General features: G+C 45.5%; 2 protein-coding genes across 2 annotated transcripts in view; one reads left to right on the top strand and one right to left on the bottom strand.

The window, feature by feature from the left end:
- The window catches only part of LOC310843317 (uncharacterized protein), a 164,028-nt gene that overhangs the window by 93,580 nt on the left and 50,840 nt on the right, over window positions 1–19,608 (bottom strand). The gene's annotated exons all lie outside the window — the stretch shown is intronic.
- On the top strand, window positions 1,265–18,521 carry LOC310843335 (uncharacterized protein). Its single transcript, XM_083736527.1, has 6 exons — window positions 1,265–1,370; window positions 2,776–3,268; window positions 3,450–3,531; window positions 3,816–3,898; window positions 5,183–5,309; window positions 16,903–18,521. The coding sequence occupies exons 2-6, from the start codon at window positions 2,867–2,869 to the stop codon at window positions 18,495–18,497; spliced, it is 2,289 nt and encodes a 762-aa protein (XP_083592653.1). The 5' UTR covers window positions 1,265–1,370; window positions 2,776–2,866; the 3' UTR covers window positions 18,498–18,521.

Below are 19,608 nucleotides of genomic sequence, written 5' to 3'. Positions count from 1 at the left end.
ACCCCAAAAGGAATCCTATACTGCCCCTATTGCCCAACTTCCAGAACATGCACTCAGAGAACTGGGTCTTCCCAATAGGACGCCTGGTGCAAACTAATGACTTCCTAAAAATCACTGCAACTCCCCCTCCCCGCCCACATGACCTGGTTTACTGTGCATAAGAGAAACCTGGTGGACAAACAGTGGCAAGGACAGGCCCATCTGCTTCATCCAACCAATTCTCTGTCACACATGCCAGGTCAAGTCCTCCATCCATGATCAAGTCATGGATGACAGCCGTCTTGTGAGCCATTGACCTGGTATTGCACAGAAGCACTTTAAGATGTGGGTCTCCCTTGCTGATTCCAGTATCCTTCCAGTATCCACCAGACCCGAAGGCAGAGATAGTCCTCAAACAACGACTAAACCTGCCTCCTCGGTAATGACATAAGCTTATCTCCTCCTCCTTTCTGTGATCACTGAGATCTGTAGTCGCCTGTAGAACTTGCCCCAGCCATTCTGTTGGGTGGGGCCCACTCCCCGGCAGTCCTGCCCCCCTCTTCTTAAGAACCAAATACAAACCATCCAATAACTATATTGTATAGCAGAAACTAATTTAGTCAGTAGAAACTAATTTAAAAAACAAGAACAATACAAAACAACTTACATTTATACTGAAATTAAACTAATCCCCAGCCACAGCTAAACGTTTATCCCACCCCCAACAAAGGAAAAAAACCAACACCCAGCATTGAAAGCACCACAGATTAAAAACTTTTTTTAAAAGATTTGCCCCAGCCCCTGAGCTTCTTCCAGTGAGTCTGGGCTCCCCAGGATTCACAGCAGGGCAAGGTCCCTCCGGCCCCCCAGGGGTCTCTGCTGATGAGCAGGGGGAGTCTGGTCCTCGCCCCCCCCCCCAGTCCAGGAGGGAAAAGGCCTTGCAGGGAGCAGGTCTTCCTTCCAGCACTCAGGGCAGCAGCAGCCCTGGAGATTTGGAAGGATTTGAGGTGATGCATCCTCGGTCTGCGTCTCCTGTGTTCTGTGTTTCAAATGTCTCTGAGATCTCTTGAGGAAGGGAGGGAGATGCTCAGAGTCCAGCCAAGAGCCTCACCCCCAAAAGGGTATCTGGCCAGTGGCGGGGCCAGGGGGGGCAGCTGCCCCCCCCCATAGCCATTAATAATAATAATAATCTGAGGTTCTGCCAAGCGAGAGAGGCTGAGCTGGGTGGACTCTGCATTGCAAGGGTTAAAGGGAACCGAGCTGCCTTCCCAGAGAGGACAGGAAGCAAGGGGGGGCAGGTCCTCCAGAGCCAAGCCCCCTCCCTCCCCAGTCCTTCCCTGCTTCGGTGTCTCTCCAGGAAGGGCTGCTTCGCTCTCCTCTCCTGGGATCTGGTGAGACTCCTCTCTCTCTAGGATCTGGTGGTCCCAGGGCTGCAGCAGGGGAGGGGGCCTGGGGGGGGGCCCTGATCTGCTCCTGCAGGGGGGGGACCCCAAGTCAGGGAGGAGAGGGTCCTGCCAGGGAGGGGCCAGGTCTGCCATGCTCTCCTTCCTGCAGATCAGAGGATCCCAAACTCATTCGGCCCTCCGCTCCCCCCCCTTCAGAAAAAAATCTCCCTTCTGTAAACAAAGGGGTCCTTAGACTTTAACTCTCTGTGACGTCGCTCAGCGTCATTGCACAGCCGAGGAAACATGTGCAAATGGTTTTCCAAAGCTGGAGGAGGAGGTGAACACTAGCCCCCCAGAAAAAAAAACCCACGGGGAGGGAGGAAGAAAAGGTGGGAGAGAAAGGAGAGGAGTAAAGAGAGGGATCCCAGCCCAGAGTCTGGCTGCTGCATTGGGGACCAGTTTCCCAGTGTCTCCCAGGGCAGCCCCCCACGGAGGCCACTGCAGCAATCCCCTCGCACCCAGAGCAGGGCATCCCAGGACCACATCCTCTCTCTGTCCCAAAGGGATTGTTGCTGGAAAACCAGCCGAGGCAGAAATGGGCGCTGCTCCTCACTGAGCCTCCAGGGACCTGGACATCAATGGCTGTGCGTATGTTAAGCTATCTAAGAGAATAATCATAATAAATTGCCAGCCTAAATTTCAAGAGAGATGTCTTTGGACCCTGTCCACTTGGCCCTCAGGGGGTTGGCCAGATACATACCTGGCCCTCAGAGCAAAGAAAAAGGGACCCCACCCCAGGAGTCTGTCTTGAGAGTAGCAGAGAGTCCAAGTGCAAGAAAAGGAGACAGAAGCAGGGGAGAAATGTGCCCAGAAGTGGGGGTGGGGGGAGAGCAACTCCTGAGGACCCCCGGGTGACCCCCACCAGAGCCAAGCATCCATTTTTCACAAGATACAAATGACTGCCTTGTCAGTCAGTTTTGACTTCATGCATTGACTGGAAGGCAGGAGCAACCAGGCTGATTCATCTCCCAGAAATCCCTTCAGTTGCCTCCACATTTTGCATTGCAATCTTCCTTCTAGGAGAGCTAGAGGCTGCTTTTTCCTCCTCCCCCTCCTCCTCCCTCTTATTCTTCCCTCTTGCTTGCTAAGGGAACCTTTTTCTTCTACCGACCTACAAATTCTGTTGCCTCCACATTTGTTGCCTCCACATTTTGCATCGCTAGAAGGCTAGAGACATATTTCTTCTCTTCTTACTCCTCTCCCCCCCTCCCCCCAAGATAGCTCAGAGTCTGGGCTGTGGTGCAGTCCAGCCCTAGTTCTCAGCAAGACTCATCCATGCTTGCTCAGGGAACCTTTTTCTTCTCCTGATATTAGACAACTTTTGTAACGGAACAATGTATTTGCTTTGTAGGATTTGCTAGAGCTTCTCATTCAGACGGACAGAACTTGGCAGAAGACCAAAGGGTTCCTTCCGATCTCTCAGAGGCTTCCTGAGAGCACAGATGGATGAGCGAGACTCATCTGGCCCTGGAGCAGGAAGAGGCCATGCCATCCAAACTGGGAGCAGTGGGGGATTCTGGGAAAACTCTGTGCAGAAGATCCTGGGTGAGGAGGACACCCTCCGCTCAGAGGTGCAGAGCCAGCAGGTGAGGCAGTTCTGCTGCCAGGAGGCCAAAGGACCCCGAGAGGTTTGCAGCCGACTCTACCACCTTTGCCATCAGTGGCTGAAGCCAGAAAGGCACACGAAAGCTGAGATGCTGGACCTGGTGATCTTGGAGCAGTTCCTGGCTGTCCTTCCACCGGAGATGGAGAGCTGGGTGAGGGAATGCGGAGCGGAGACCAGTTCCCAGGCAGTGTCCCTGGCTGAAGGTTTCCTCCTGAGTCAGGCAGAGGAGAGGAAGCAGGTGAGAGAGACTTTCCTCTGGATACTCCCAAGGGGCTCCAAACAGGACAGAGAACATCCCATAATGGTCTGCTGATGGCCCATCCATGGAATGATACCTAACACCCTTTAAGTCTTTGTCATTCTCTTTCTAACATTTCTCACCATTCATTCTCTGTTTTGAATCCTTGTTGCTCTTTCAGGAAAACGATCATTTTGCAGAAAAGGACCTGGATTCCTGTGAGGCAGAGAGGCCTCTGTTGGACACCAGAGAGAGGCCACTGGGTAAGGAGGAAGGTGGCTTTTCTCTGTTAGGTCTATTCTGTTGGTTTTCCAACTCATCTAGGGGTTCTTTTCATCTTGTTTTGGGGGGGAAACAGTTGGGAACAAGGGTCCAGAGGAGGGGAGATGAATTTCTGCACAACTAACATATGAAATGGGCACAAACATCAAAATGCACTCAGCAAGTTAGGCTTTCTCAAAGGCCCATCTGTGGTTAGAGATGCCCTGTTTCACCTGTGAGAAAAGCAGGCACTCCTGGCGTCTTGCTTACGCTTTTTCTCTTGCAGGTGACAGAATGATGGCAGCAAGACCTCCTGATCCACCTTTTCATGGGGGCAAAAGGGAAGCAGCGGCTGTGGAACCAGATCAGGTCAGGGGAAGCTGCCTTGTGGGGACAGAGGCCGAGGGATGGAGCAATGTCATGGACTGATTGGGAACAGAGGAATGGTGGGAGGAAGCAGCCGGGGAACCAGGAAGGGAAGATGGCTCAGAGCCGAAGGAGTGGAGGTGGAGGAAGGATGAGCGGTCAGAGGGAGAAGAGGGAGAAGCCTGGGAAGAGGAGGTGTCAGAAGCTGAAGGGGAAACAGGGCTTAGTGAGCTGGGAGACTCTGTGGCAGAATGCAGCCCAGAATCAGAGGCAGAAGAGGAAGGAAGCAAGTGGGAGAGGAAGGTCGAGAGGCAGAGGTGAGTCAGGAGAAGGAGGAGCCACCGGGGGCTCCCTCTCCTTCTGCCAGAATCCACCCTCCCTGCTTGTCTCTCAGAGTCAAGAGAGGTCTAACATGGAGGAGTAAAGACAGGCTGCACACTGGCACACTGTTCAATCGCTTGCCAGAAACCCCTCTCTTTGCAACTGCTTTTGTGGAGGAAGATGCTCAGCAAATGAGCTGCTGTTCTCATAAAGCCCGAAACTCAGCCAAGTCTGTGAATATCATGTTCTTGCTAAGAAAGTGTGAACTCCAGCTGTGTAGTGTGGGATTTCCTACCCATATAACTCTGACCCCAGCCTTCTGAATGTCGCCAGTAGGATTCATCTGTAGTTGCAGTTTTCATGGAATCCTAGAGTTGAAAGGGACCCCAAGGGCCATCAAGTCCCACCCCCTGCATTGCAGGAGTCTCAGCTAGATCCTCCAAGACAGATGGCCATCCAGACTAGGCTTCTTTTATTTCTAAATTGATCATTGAATGCTAAAATTGGTTTCTAAGCAGTGAACAGATTACAAATAGTGACCAGCATTCACCTAGCCAGCCCTATCTGCTGCAAAAGGGGGCCTGCCCCCCACTCCTCCCCCTCTCCATGCCCCCATGAACCCCTTGAATCTGGCTCTAGGGCATTGGGAGGGAACCTTCCCAGAACAACTCACGAGGAGAGGAGAAAGGGGATCCTTCCATCGGGGAAACTGGAATTCTTGCGTAGGCAGAAAAACGTAAACATAACTTGGAGTACCACCTATTTGCACAAAGACAAATACCCATAATTAAAAGCAGAAAAAAATAATTCAATTAAAGTGTTAAAATAAGCATCCATAATTAACATGTACAGCAAAGCAATCCTATTGAAACAACACAGCAATTAACAGGAAGGAAACCACAGAGCATTGTGTAGCAGATCATATTTCTGCTGTCTCAGAGGAGGACATTTCCCTTTTTCTTTTAGGGTCCAGTCTGCTTTGAAGATGTTGCTGTTCATTTCACGGACGAGGAGTGGGCGTTGCTGGATCCTGACCAGAGAGCTCTGCATAAGGACGTCATGGAGGAGACTCGTGGGACCGTGGCCTCTCTTGGTAAGGCTCCCTGTGGGATTGTCCTATATGCCAGGAAATTCAAGAAATACCTCTATGTGACAAACGTCATATATTTTCACAGAGCTCAACAGCGCCCCTTACAACACCTGGGAACCTAACACCCCCAGAAGAAACAGCAAATTGCAGTTTTTTCTGTGAACCATTTCCCTCTAGTTCTGCCTTTTTATACCACGATTCGGTGGTCTGAACTGCCCAGGATATCTCAAATATCAGCTTCAGAGTTGTTAGGAAAGATAAGCAGCTACTATCAGGTTTTCTGTTTTTATTTTTGTTGCTATCAGTCTTGGGTTGACCAAAGAGATGACTGGAAGTGGAGATGGAGGGGATGCCATGACTGGGCCAAACAAAATCCGTCCCAGAGAAGAGCCAGGCTTATTGAATCTCAGGTAGTAGTAGCAGTAATAATAATAATAATAATAATAATAATAATAATAATAATAATAATTTTATTTACACCCTCCCCATCTGGCTGGGTTATCCCAGGCACTCTGGGCTGCTTCCAACACATGTATAAACATGAAACATAAATAATAACAATCTGATCCCATCTAAAAAGTACATTAACTTTAAAATGAACATCTTACACTAGAGGCCAAAATTGTGGATACCTTTTGTGAAACGTGCATTTCTGAGGTTTGATGGCTCATAACACCACTTTTTGAGGAATAATACCATAAAATTATATAGCAACGGAAAGATAATTTAATGAAGAATGTAATGCAAGAAATTTTCTGAAGGAGTATTTATTAGAACAGCAGTCATAAAGAAAAAACGTGAAACCATTGGTAACCTTTAGTTTTAATTACGGCCTTACAACGCCTTCGCATGGAGTGAACCAGGTTTTTTAGTTCTGCAGCTGTAATAATGTGACACCAAGACTGAATTATTGCCTCTATTAATTAGGCTTTATCGCTGGGTTGCTTCTGACTAAGAAGTTTCTTTAATCGGCTCCATAGACTTTCACTTGGATTAAGGTCTGGGCTATTCCCAGGCCATTCAAGCAGTGGAATATTATTATCTTCAAACGATCTTTTGCACAAAGCAGCAACATGACATGGAGCTGAACTCTGTTGAAATGTAAAATAATTAAATAAACAAATATTTATACAAACATATGTAAATGCTTCAGTATATGGGGAAAGATCACATGGAGAACGCTTCAGTTTGGGCTCAAGTATTTCATTTGTGTATTTTGGGAAGTTTACATTTCCATTGTCAGTGTATGAAAATGCAAAGGAACTGACTTCCTTTGTCTCCTCAGCCTGGTCCTCGGACCCTTGTCGGCATAAAGGAGTCCACAAGAAGAGTGCCCTTGCAGAGTATTTTCTGCTTTTATTCTTAAAAGTCTTTATACGCAAAACGAACAACCAACTGTACACACATCAACACTACCAGCTTTCACCAACCAACCCACACCCAACACTAACATTGACCACTCTAAATATACAGGTACAATTAGGTGAAAGGTTGCATGAGTCATTGTAGGCCGCTGACTCATGCTGACTTAGTTCTTTTAGCATTAAAGAAACAGCGGCCAATTTATAGCCATGATACCCATTAATGAAACAAATTCATAACACTAGCTGGGTGTTTCACAGTCGTTGAAATGCATGTAGGATATAAATCTTCTCTTATTCTTCTCCTCGCGTATGTCATGCCATCACTACCAAGCAAGGAGATTTGGGTCTCATCGCTCCAAATAACCCTATCCTATTGTTTCGCTGTCCAGTTAACATGGGTTTAATCTTTTCAACCTTTGCTTGAGAGAGAACAATGGCTTTTTCCTTAGAATTCTAGCATTTAGACCAGTCCTTGCCCTCAACCTCACATTACATTGCGCCATGTCACCTTGTAGACACCCAGATGATTTTCTTCTGTCACGTGGGCACAGTCTCTCCATTCTTTGATCATCACTTGCTATTGTGCACCTTTTCCTGCCTTTACCAGTCTGATTTTGGAGTGAATGAGTTTCTTCTTTTTTAAAATAATTTTTATTAACAGGCCAATCACATCACATTAATTCCAAATAACAATAATTCCAAATTACATAGCCAATTTTTTAAAAAAAATTGTTGGGGGTACCCATGCTTCAAGCTCCGAAAGGGATCCGATCATCTCTCTTGCTGCTGCTTTAATTACACAGTTCTGTCAAAATAATATTCACAGTTCTGTTCAATCTTATCTTTGTTGTTTTCCTCATATTCTTGTTGTTATCTCCTTTCTTTGTGATCTCTGATAATCTCCACAAGCGGGTTGAAGACAAACATTGTTATTTCCTGTGTGGATTTTACACTCATCCAAGAGTGTATGATGGGTGGGAGTTTGTTAAGAGGGAGATAGTAAAAGCACAACTTCAGGCAATACCAATGAGATGGAAACATGGAAGGTGCCTAAAGAAGCCAGGGTGGCTATCTAAAGAACTTTTAACTGAGTTAAGATTTAAAAAGGATGTGTACAAAAAATGGAAAAGGGGGGAAACCACCAAAGAGGAATTCAAACAAATAGCCAGCACGTGTAGACCCAAAGTCAGAAAAGCTAAAGCACAGAATGAACTCAGGCTTGCTAAAGAGGTTAAAAGCAACAAAAAAGGCTTTTATGGGTATGTTCGTAGCAAAAGGAAGAACAAAGAAACAGTGGGGTCACTCAGAGGAGAAGATGGTGAAATGCAAACGGGACACAGAAAAGGCTGAACTCCTCAATGCCTTCTTTGCCTCAGTCTTCTCCGATAAAGAAAACAATGCCCGACCTGAAGAATTTGGAGCAGATGATTCAGCAGAGGAAACGCAGCCCAGAATAACTAAGGAGATAGTACAAGAATACTTGGCTAGTTTAGATGTATTCAAGTCTCCAGGGCCAATTGAACTGCATTCAAGAGTATTAAAAGAACTGGCAGATGTGATCTCAGAGCCACTGGCAGTCATCTTTGAGAATTCCTGGAGAACAGGCGAAGTCCCGGCAGACTGGAGGAGGGCAAATGATGTCCCTATTTTCAAAAAGGGGGAAAGAGAGGACCCAAATAATTACCACCCAGTCAGTCTGACATCAATACCAGGGAAGATTCTGGAGCAGATCATTAAGCAAACAGTCTGTGAGCACCTAGAAAGGAATGCTGTGATCACCAATAGTCAGCATGGATTTCTGAAAAATAAGTCATGTGAGACTAACCTGATCTCATTTTTTGACAGAATTACAAGCCTGGTAGATGAAGGGAACACAGTGGATGTAGCCTACCTTGATTTCAGCAAGGAATTTGACAAGGTGCCCCATGATATTCTTGTAAAGAAGCTGGTAAAATGCGGTCTTGACTATGCTCCCACTCAGTGGATTTGTAACTGGCTGACTGACCAAACCCAAAGGGTGCTCATCAATGGTTCCTCTTCATCCTGGAGAAGAGTGACTAGTGGGGTGCCACAGGGTTCTGTCTTGGGCCCGGTCTTATTCAACATCTTTATCAACAACTTGGATGATGGACTCAAGGGCATCCTGATCAAATTTGCAGATGACACCAAACTGGGAGGGGTGGCTAACACCCCAGAGGACAGGATCACACTTCAAAACGACCTTGACAGATTAGAGAACTGGGCCAAAACAAACAAGATGAATTTTAACAGGGAGAAATTTAAAGTATTGCACTTGGGCAAAAAAAAAATGAGAGGCACAAATACAAGATGGGTGACACCTGGCTTGAGAGCAGTACATGTGAAAAGGATCTAGGAGTCTTGGTTGACCACAAACTTGACATGAGCCAACAGTGTGATGTGGCAGCTAAAAAAGCCAATGCAATTCTGGGCTGCATCAATAGGAGTATAGCATCTAGATCAAGGGAAGTAATAGTGCCACTGTATTCTGGTCAGACCTTACCTGGAGTACTGTGTCCAGTTCTGGGCACCACAGTTCAAGAAGGACACTGACAAACTGGAATGTGTCCAGAGGAGGGCAACCAAAATGGTCAAAGGCCTGGACTTCCGGGTTGGCGCCATCGCCGAATGGCGAACTCCCTCCGAGCTCCGGAGGGAGCCTGCTCGGCAGGGGCTGGGTCCTACCGCATCGGCGACGCGGGGACCCTCAAAAACCATGGGTGCTGAAACCCATGGACATGGTGACTCGGCGGGCACCGTTTGCGCCCCCCGACCCGCAAAGGAGCCTTTTTAAAGGCTACAGAGCGGGGGACGGGGGGTGGTGTGGTGCTATGAGTCCTCCGCTTCCCCTGCCGAGCAAAGCCGCATGCCATTTGACGGAGAGCGCTGACTTCTTCTATTGAAAATTTGGACTAAAAAGAACAACCCGTGAGTAATCGGGAAATCGGATTCAAAAGGAAAAAAATTTTAAATTTGGAACGAGCGGGGGAGGTGCAAAAAGGAAGTCCGTCTCCCCCCGGTTGTAGAGGATTTAAAGCAACGATTTGACAACTAAGATCGAGAGCTGTTTTATATTGATAAAGTTATTAATTTCACAATGGAAAATTATAAGACTGTGCTGGAGGAGAAAAGTGGAACGTGTGAGCTAAAACACAACCCCCCCGGGAACCGGGAGTGATCCGTGAGGGCGCCTGGTGAGGAGAAATAGAAGCTTTGACAGCTGTCAAAGGAGCTGTCAAAGTTGAAGAATAAAAAGAGAACTTTGTTACGAGGACATTGCCGGTTACATTTGTTACAATTTGATATAAATTGTTGAAAACAAGGGATAACAAGTTACTTTGACTGTTGGGTGTGATCTGGAAGGAAACTGAGTTACCATAATCCCTCTAGAGGGGCTGTGGGACACTACAAGTATTGCTGGTATGGAATTTGAATAGGACTTTTTATCTCCTGGGAAAACTGCAGAAATGGAACACTATTTTGTCTACAGAGGTCTCTACACTAAAGGAGTCAATAGATTTATCTATTGAAGAATGGAAGGGACTTGACGTAAGGTTTTGTTCCTGAATAACAAAGCCTCTGTAGAGGAACTAGAAGCTTTTGGAATTAGAACATTTTTTGCAGTGGAGCAGGAAAAGAAACCAGAGGAAAGTGAGGAGACAGAACAACAAGAACAACAAGAATTGGACAAAGTTGGAAGTGGGAACATTTGGGACATCCAGATTTGAAAGGTCTAAAGAAATAAAATTGGAGTTTTTACTCTTAAATATAGAGATCTGGATGGAAAAAATGGACCTTCTTGAGATAGAGTCCTTCCAAGATTGGATGTTCGAAATTAAAGACGACCAAAAAGATGGCAAAGACTATTAAAAAGACGGCAAAGTGGAGTTGTGAAGGATTTCGGCCTAGATGTGGGATCTCCAGGACGACAGCAGACATTGATGGACATTGGGGAACGCAACCGGGAAAGGGGGGAGGGAAATTTGGAATCCAAAGGGTGTAAAATTATACTTCATTTTTTATTTTTTTATACTATTCTCTTCTGCATATTAAAGAGGGGAACTCGTGGAAGGGAACAGGGGTCGATTTTAGGGGATGGAAAAATATTTATAACAATGGGTCAATGATAATAAGTCTAAAATTTGGGGTAAGAACTTGCCGAATCTATTTGAAGGAATTGGAATACAAGAGGGGGTGGGGTGGGGAAGTCCTGGAAAGATGTTAATGAAAATAAGGTTTTAAAGTGGATGTTTTATTTTTTTAAAATTTTTTTGTTATATTTGGAAACTTTCAATAAATATTATTTAAAAAAAACAAAACAAAATGGTCAAAGGCCTGGAAACGATGCCTTATGAGGAACGGCTAAGGGAGCTGGGCATGTTTAGCCTGGAGAAGAGGAGGTTAAGGGGTGATATGATAGCCATGTTCAAATATATAAAAGGATGTCACATAGAGGAGGGAGAAAGGTTGTTTTCTGCTGCTCCAGAGAAGCAGTAACGGAGCAATGGTTCCAAACTACAAGAAAGAAGATTCCACCTAAACATTAAGAAGAACTTCCTGACAGTAAGAGCTGTTCGACAGTGGAATTTGCTGCCAAGGAGTGTGGTGGAGTCTCCTCCTTTGGAGGTCTTTAAGCAGAGACTTGACAACCATATGTCAGGAGTGCTTTGATGGTGTTTCTGTTGGAATTCTGCCTTGGTCAGAGGGATGTGCCAGTCTCCAGGCACCGGCTGAATTCCTTTTGACCTTCCCCCTGCGACTCCCGGCAGGAAAAACAGATGAGGTCCGTATCGGCGATTTTTCCCAGACTGTGAGAAAAACACACCACTGCTTCTCCCCTCCTCCCTGCTTCCCCAGGGAGGGGAATCAGACAGACAGAAGTGTATTTACATGCTTTTATTTCTGTCTTTAGCAGCCATACAGTTAAAGATGTCTGCACTCTTTGAACAACAGAGAGAAACTCACAAACTCCACCCACGTACATCATGTACAGGTCATATGACACACACACTGAGCTAACATCCGGTGCTCAATACGGAGAATGGACTGCCCCTTTCTTTCCATGGTAACAGTCACAAACATCCTGTCTGGCTTTGCAGCCAGCAGCAGCTGGCTTAGCTGCTTCTTGCTTCCGCATTGCTTCTTTATAGTAACATACTCCCCCTAAAGAATCAATGCGTGCAGCGTGCAATGCATGATCCAGAGAAGAAAACAAACAGTTGTTATATGTATAACATTCCCCTGCTGTTTCAGTTCCACCCTTAGAACTACCCGCCACTGGTTTTACCAATGTACCTCTCTGGTTGTGTGGCTTCCAAGGAATGAGTGCTTCTGCATTACCTTGGTTAACAACTCTCTGTTGTGCCTTTGTCTCTGACTCAGACACAGCTTCAATCTGACCTTGGTCGTTTACAACAGCAACGCATGCAATAGCTAGGTTGGCAAACTCTTTTGAATACCTCTTGGGTGGTACACCCTTCGTTGCTCTCTCAGACCCACGTAAGAGGTGCTGCTCTTCTCTGCTTTCTGGTTCAGCCTTTGGACTCTTTGGTGAACCAGTACCAATTGTAAACAGTGGTTCATCCTCCTCTTCTGAGGGTCTAGTCATTATGTGAGATTTCCTCTCAATGACTGTGACAACTGAGCTGTCTGAGCTATCGCTGTCATCATCTGTACTACTGAATTCAATAAAATCATCATCATCATCAGAATCATCATCTCCTGTGGGAAATGTGTGAACAATCACTCTCTCCTGTTCAGGAGCACTCTCTAGAAATTTTGTGAGAATCACCTGACCAGATTCAGACAAAATTACTCTGTAGAGACCCTTTTCATAACCCACAAAAATGCCTCTGGCATTCTTTACTCCACCCGGAGCTTCTGTCCTCACATGAGACCCAAAAACCTTGAAATGGGCAACAGACGGTTTTCTATGGAACAGTTTCTCAAAAGGAGAACTTCCCAACTCTTTTGAAAACTTTCTCAACCACGGATAACAAAACGACATTAGCGACTCAGCCCAGTACTCATGTGGCAGATGTGAACTTAGCAATTGCGCCTCCATTCCCTTTTGCAATTCTTTGTTCACCCTAACACAGACACATCTCTTCCATGCTTCTTCGGAAGCAGCTATTTTGTGTCTTATCCCTTTCTTCTTCAGGAACCTCTGGAAATCCTGTAAGAGAAAAATTGGCTTCTCATCTGTGCAAAGACAATCTATGTCAGCATCATGCATATTTTTAACCTTGTCACAAAACTCTTTAAACCTTTCTAAGGCGTCTTTTGGTCTCTCCAAAAGATAAATCCAGACAAAACCTGTGAAAGAATCAACACATATTAGGTAATACTTTGCATTGCCTCTAGATGGTGCTAGAGGACCAATCACATCAGCATACACCCGCTGAAATGCCCTGTTGCCCCTCGAGGTGACCTGCTTGGTGTTCTTCTTGGCTACACCTGCAAAAGAAATCATGTTAGAATTGCATTTCATGTAATCACTTTGATCAAAAGTCAACAAATACAGTCCATCTTTCTCTTTGGCAGAAAGATACAACTCTCCATCTTTGTAAATCTCGCAGTTCTCATCATCATAGGACAGTTTTAGTCCCTTCTTGGCAATCTGCGAAACGCTGAGCAGATTGTACTTCAACTCTGGAACCAAATAAACATTGTTTATAGTCAAGTTCAGACTTTCAAGATACACAGTTCCAATTCCGGTCGCTTCTAGCTCTTGACCGTTGGCTTGTTGTACAACGAAGCTTTGCTTCTTAAACGACGAACATAGCTCTCTGTGATGGGTCATGTGAACCGTGGCGCCCGTGTCAATGACAAAAGCGTTCTCCACTTCTGGTGTGGCCTTTAGCGACATCATAACCATTGCAGGCTTCACCTGTGACTTGGCATGACTTTTGCCTGACGCCTCAGACTTCGTGGAGCTTCCCTTGGCACCTTTGTTCTGACGTGGCTTCTTGCAGTTCCGCTGAAGATGCCCAGTCTGTCCACAATTGAAACATCGGACAACGTTCAAAGCTACAGCATTTTCTCCAGTAGCAACAGCATTGGGGGTGTCAGAACTCCGTTCTTGTCTCCCCCTGTCCTTGACCTCCAGGGCAGCAAGTCTGTCATGTTCATTAAGCACAACTGCATAGACCCTCTCCGAAGTCAACTGAGCAGCCGGTAGCGAACCAAGCTGACTGGCAACGGATTTGTAAGTCCGATTAAGGCTGTTTATCACCATGAAGCAAAACACTTCCTCTTGCAGACGGAAATTGCGTTCCACCATCTGTTGACGTAGATATTTCATTTCCGTCAGGTGCGCTTGAACATCTCCATCAGGCGCAAGCCTCAGGTTGGTCAGCTTTTCAAAATACAGCAACGCTGAAGAACCTGCATCTCTCTGGTGTCCTTCTCAGCGTGTCCCAAACTTCTTTCGCGTGCTCTAAATCTTGTATATGGATAAGCTGAGAGTCTGACACACACAGAATTATAGCCGTTCTGGCCTTCACATTCTGTGACTCCCAAGCACGCGTTGGTGCTGCAGGGATGGGGTTCTCAATCACCCCAAACAGTCTCTGATTCTGCAGCAAGGCCTTCATCTTAATAGACCAAGATGCATAATTGTCATTGGTCAGGAGGGGTGGAGAAGGCATACCTCCCCCCTTCTTGACATCCATTTTGAGTCCTTGCATTAACTCTCAAGCACAAGCCTCTAAAATCCAATAGCTGGTTTGTTTATGCTCTTGGGCACCTGGCAGCTCTAACACTGGCTGCGTTGGAATGTTCCTTCCAAGAGTTCGTGAGAGCCTTAGTCAAAACAAACTTTGTTTTTGCCTCTCTGAGGCATAGCCTGACTGTCCAGCCCTCTCGAGTAACTGGCCGGCGTTGCTTAGCAACAGTGCATTCCTTTCCTTGGACAGGAAACCACAAGAATTTCTGGAATGCAGGCCTCTCACTTGGAGCTGTTTTTCCCAAACGCTGCTCCTTTGAAGCAGAGAATGAATCAATCTGCATTCACACTTCTAAGCCCGAAAATCTCATACCTTGGGCTCCGTGGCTTGGCTGTCAGCTTCTTCTGGTCAGCTTCTGGCTGCAGAGAACCTCTCATTTCAGGCTTCCATGGAGCGATGAAAACAGCAGCTCTGCTACTATTTTTTGCAGACTTCCATGGATCGAAGAAACCATCCTCTGCTACCAATGTTGGAATTCTGCCTCGGTCAGAGGGATGTGCCAGTCTCCAGGCACTGGCTGAATTCCTTTTGACCTTCCCCCTGCGACTCCTGGCAGGAAAAACAGATGAGGTCCGTATCGGCGATTTTTCCCAGACTGTGAGAAAAACACACCACTGCTTCTCCCCTCCTCCCTGCTTCCCCAGGGAGGGGAATCAGACAGACAGAAGTGTATTTACATGCTTTTATTTCTGTCTTTAGCAGCCATACAGTTAAAGATGTCTGCACTCTTTGAACAACAGACAGAAACTCACAAACTCCACCCACGTACATCCTGTACAGGTCATATGACACACACACTGAGCTAACATCCGGTGCTCAATACGGAGAATGGACTGCCCCTTTCTTGCCATGGTAACAGTCACAAACATCCTGTCTGGCTTTGCAGCCAGCAGCAGCTGGCTTAGCTGCTTCTTGCTTCCGCATTGCTTCTTTATAGTAACAGTTTCCTGCTTGGCAGGGGGTTGGACTCGATGGCCTTTGTGGTCTCTTCCAACTCTATTATTCTATGATTCTATGAGCCATAAAAGTAGACAGACGCCATTTCAACACCTCCGTACAAAACATTCGGACAGTCTGTCCTGATCTCCCCAGGCCCGCCGCTCCCTCATAAATTTTCTCAGGGAGCCCTGCCAGGCTGAACCCACACTCCAACTTAGTAACAGCCATAGTCCTCCTCCCCCTGGATTCCTGCAGGCAAGCCTGCCATGATAAATCTCTTTTTATAACTGCGTCACAAAGGATTTACTTTCATTTCCTGATGCTCCCATAAGGCACGTCCTTGCATAGTAACTAATTTCCACACAGTTCTTATTTTTCCTGCTTGTGATCAGTAATTGCAACGATTCTTTTTTTGGGGGGGGATTATTGGGTACTCACATAAGACCAAAAAAGAAAAAAAATTCTCCCCCCTCCTTTTCAGTCTTGCTCCGACATACCGATCCTTTGATGAATCTTCTTCTTGATTTATTCCTCTTCTTGATTTATTATTAAGTCCAGCCTGTCGCTCCTCTTCCCAGAGATCCCTTTAGTTAGCAGTCCTTGTTCCCGATCATCGCTTGAAGTATGTGCGTTTGCTTCTGTTCTGATTGTTTATTTTGAGCTCCCACAACTAGCTGCGCAGATCAGAGACAGCGTCCAGGAGAGCCGACCCACATGAGGGCTTTTGTGCCTAGTGCCCTCACCCCCTTTCGAATCTGGGGGTGAATTATGGGCACAGCAGGCAAGGCAGCGTTCCCCATTCCCTTGGGGTAACAAGGGAGGCTGCATACTCCCATAACAGCCTCTTAATTACCTCATGTGAGCCGGAGAGATGGTATTGTCAGCCATCTTCCGATGCGCCCCCTAGCGGCCCCCCAGTGAATGAGTTTCTTATACCTCTTCAAAAATATAGAAAGGCCAGCTTTGGCTAAGTTTTTCCCAATCTTCTAATTTCTTCATAACTGTAGCCTTGTTCACTTAAAAGTATTAGTTTACATCTCTTTCTGGGTAACCAGTCAACTCTTTGTGCCATTTTAAAAATTTTATTATGTTCTGCAAACTCACTAAATGAAAGAACACGAAAAAACGAGCCAACTTGATAGCAATCACATAAGACACTAACAAAAGTCAACCTAAGCAAGTAGTGCTTCTGCTTCCTATTTCTGGTTATTTGGCTATAATTTTTGATAGAATACAGCTAATTGAACTTTGTTGCATTAAGTTCTTGCTCAAATTATCTTTCCACTGATATATGATTTTATGATATTACTCCAAAATAAGTGCTGTTATAAGCCATTAAAGCTCTGGAATACACTATTTCCAAAAAGGCTTCTACAATTTTGGCCACTACTGTATATCAAACAAAGCAACATTCAACAACTCATTAGAATCTAATAATAAATATGTTGGTTAATGACAAACAACAAAGGTAATAAACACACACTGAATTCCCTTCCATTCTTCTTTATTCATTCCTGAGGCTCTAATCCCTTTTTGTCTCCATTGCAGATTGTGGTGAATTGGAAATCGAGAACAAAGGTGACCACAACAAAATCCCCAGAAAGGAGAAGCCACATAAAAATTTGGAGTGTGGAGAAAGCTACAGTCAGAGCTCCCATTCCACTTCCCATCAAAGAAATCTCATTGGAAAGAAACCCTGTCAGTGTGTTGAATGTGGAAAGAGCTTCAGGAACAGCTCCAATCTCACCTCCCATCAAAGGATTCATGCAGGGGAGAAACCCTATCAGTGTGTGGTATGTGGAAAGAGCTTCACTAATAGCTCCGATCTCACTTGCCATCAAAGAATTCATACAGGGGAGAAACCCTATAAGTGTGTGGTATGTGGAAAGAGCTTCAGGAAGAGCTCCAATCTCACTTCCCATCAAATAATTCATACTGGGGAGAAACCCTATCAGTGTATGAAATGTGGAAAGAGCTTCAGTAAGAGCTGCAATCTAACTTACCATCAAAGAATTCACACAGGGGAGAAATCCTATCAGTGTGTGGAATGTGGAAAGAGATTCAGTACCAGCCACAATCTCACTTCCCATCAAAGAATTCATACAGGGGAGAAACCCTATCACTGTGTGGAATGTGGAAAGAGCTTCAGTCACAGCCACAATCTCACTTCCCATCAAAGAATTCATGCAGGGGAGAAACCCTATCAGTGTGTGGAATGTGGAAAGAGCTTCAATCACAGCCACAATCTCACTTCCCATCAAAGAATTCATACAGGGGAGAAACCCTATCAGTGTGTGGAATGTGGAAAGAGCTTCACTCATAGCTCCTCTCTAACTTCCCATCAGAGAAGTCATACAGGAGAGAAACCCTATCAGTGTGTGGAATGTGGAAAGAGCTTCACTGATAGCTCCTCTCTCACTTCCCATCAGAGAATTCATACAGGGGACAAACCCTATCAGTGTGTGGAATGTGGAAAGAGCTTCACTGATAGCTCCTCTCTAACTTCCCATCAAAGAATTCATACAGGGGAGAAACCCTATCAGTGTGTGGAATGTGGAAAGAGATTCACTTATAGCTCCTCTCTCACTTCCCATCAAAGAATTCATACAGGGGAGAAACCCTATCAGTGTGTTGAATGTGGAAAGAGTTTCACTCATAGCTCCTCTCTCACTTCCCATCAAAGAATTCATACAGGGGAGAAACCCTATCAGTGTGTGGAATGTGGAAAGAGCTTCACTCATAGCTCCTCTCTAAATTCCCACCAGAGAATTCATACTGGGGAGAAACCCTATCAGTGTGTGGTATGTGAAAAGAGCTTCACTGATAACTCCTCTCTCACTTCCCATCAGAGAATTCATACAGGGGAGAAACCCTATAAGTGTGTGGTATGTGGAAAGAGCTTCAGGAAGAGCTCCAATCTCACTTCCCATCAAATAATTCATACTGGGGAGAAACCCTATCTGTGTGTGGACTGTGGAAAGAGCTTCAGGAAGAGCTCCAATCTCAATTCCCATCAAAGAATTCATTCAAAGGTCAGAAAAACCCTTCATTATAGACTTCCGGTTGGCTCGCCCGATTATGGTGGACAGGAGTTCTTTCACGGAAAGGGTACCAGCGCTTTGAAGACAGGGGAGAGTTGCTAGAGCGACCCTCAGAAAGACCCTCAGATCGAGCCGGGAACGACTTCCCTGCTCCCCGTAAGCTCTAAAAAGGAGGTCTGAGTGAGAGCGGGGTTGGAGACGGTGGCACTAGGGAAACAATTTGCTTCCTTCAAAGCGCGAAGCTCTGAGTCCTGCGATGGTGAGCGGCCAATTCCTCCAAGGGAATTTTTTTTTTTTACTATCCCTCTTGGAAATTGTGAGTGAAACGATTTCATTTGGAACTTTGAATTGGGAAGGAAAGGGATTTAAAAACAGAGGTCGATCCCTTTCACTGAAGTAAGAACGAAAGCAGCTAAAGTTACCAAAAGCCGCAACTTTAGTCTCATCTTTTAGAAACTTTCAAGTCTTTCCTATATCCCCCTTTCTAGCAGGGGGAAGGGGGGGGGAAAGACAAAAAATAAATTTCCCTGCAGAAGAATCAGGGATTTTTCCTGAACTGTTGTATCTTCTTTGTGGAAACAGACTTCCCGGGTGAGGGGAGGCTAGACTCCATTGTGATGCAACAAAGGGAACGGAAGCTTTCAACTTTTGTTTTCCACTTTGGAAAAATACAAAGTAACCACAGCTGCCAGAGCTCAACAAATACCTGGAACTCTGCAACTAAGTTAAAGACTTGAAATAAACTTTTGGGGACTTGTTTAAAGGAGAAAATAAAGACTTTTACTTATATTTACTAGATTGAAAGACTGTGGTGAGGAAAGACTTACTCTGGAGTGGGGATTTTTGCAGCTGGGAAACAGTCTGGAAAGAACAAAAATTAAATTAAACCAAGAAGAGAATCTAGAACACCAACATTTGAAGACTCAGTAATGCAACTTCTTCAGGAAATTAAAACAGAAGTAAGAGGGAATCAAAAAACCATTCAAGACTTGAGGAGGGACTTTTCTGAACTGAAAGAAGACTTGAAGACAGTGAGGTCCAACATTACCTCACATGAGGAAAGAATTACACAACTGGAAACGGTAAAAATTCGGGATTTAGAGACTGTCCAGCAGCAGGCGTTAAATTTGATTGCGTTTTTGGAATTAAAGGAGAAGGAGGCTCATCTGAGACTGAGGGGAGTGGTCCAGAAGGAACAGGATAACTTGAAGGG

This window comes from Podarcis gaigeae, assembly GCF_964106915.1.
Source record: "Podarcis gaigeae genome assembly, chromosome: 4".
In the NCBI taxonomy this organism is placed as follows: Eukaryota; Metazoa; Chordata; class Lepidosauria; order Squamata; family Lacertidae; genus Podarcis; species Podarcis gaigeae.
This window is presented reverse-complemented; position numbering and strand designations above follow the sequence as displayed.

Bases quoted from the DNA above. Each gene is read 5' to 3' on its own strand.
- LOC310843335 (XM_083736527.1), top strand. From the start codon at position 2,867: ATGGATGAGCGAGACTCATCTGGCCCTGGAGCAGGAAGAGGCCATGCC. The intron at 3,269-3,449 runs GTGAGAGAGACT...TTGCTCTTTCAG, and splicing joins AGGCAGAGGAGAGGAAGCAG to GAAAACGATCATTTTGCAGA. The intron at 3,532-3,815 runs GTAAGGAGGAAG...TTTCTCTTGCAG, and splicing joins CACCAGAGAGAGGCCACTGG to GTGACAGAATGATGGCAGCA.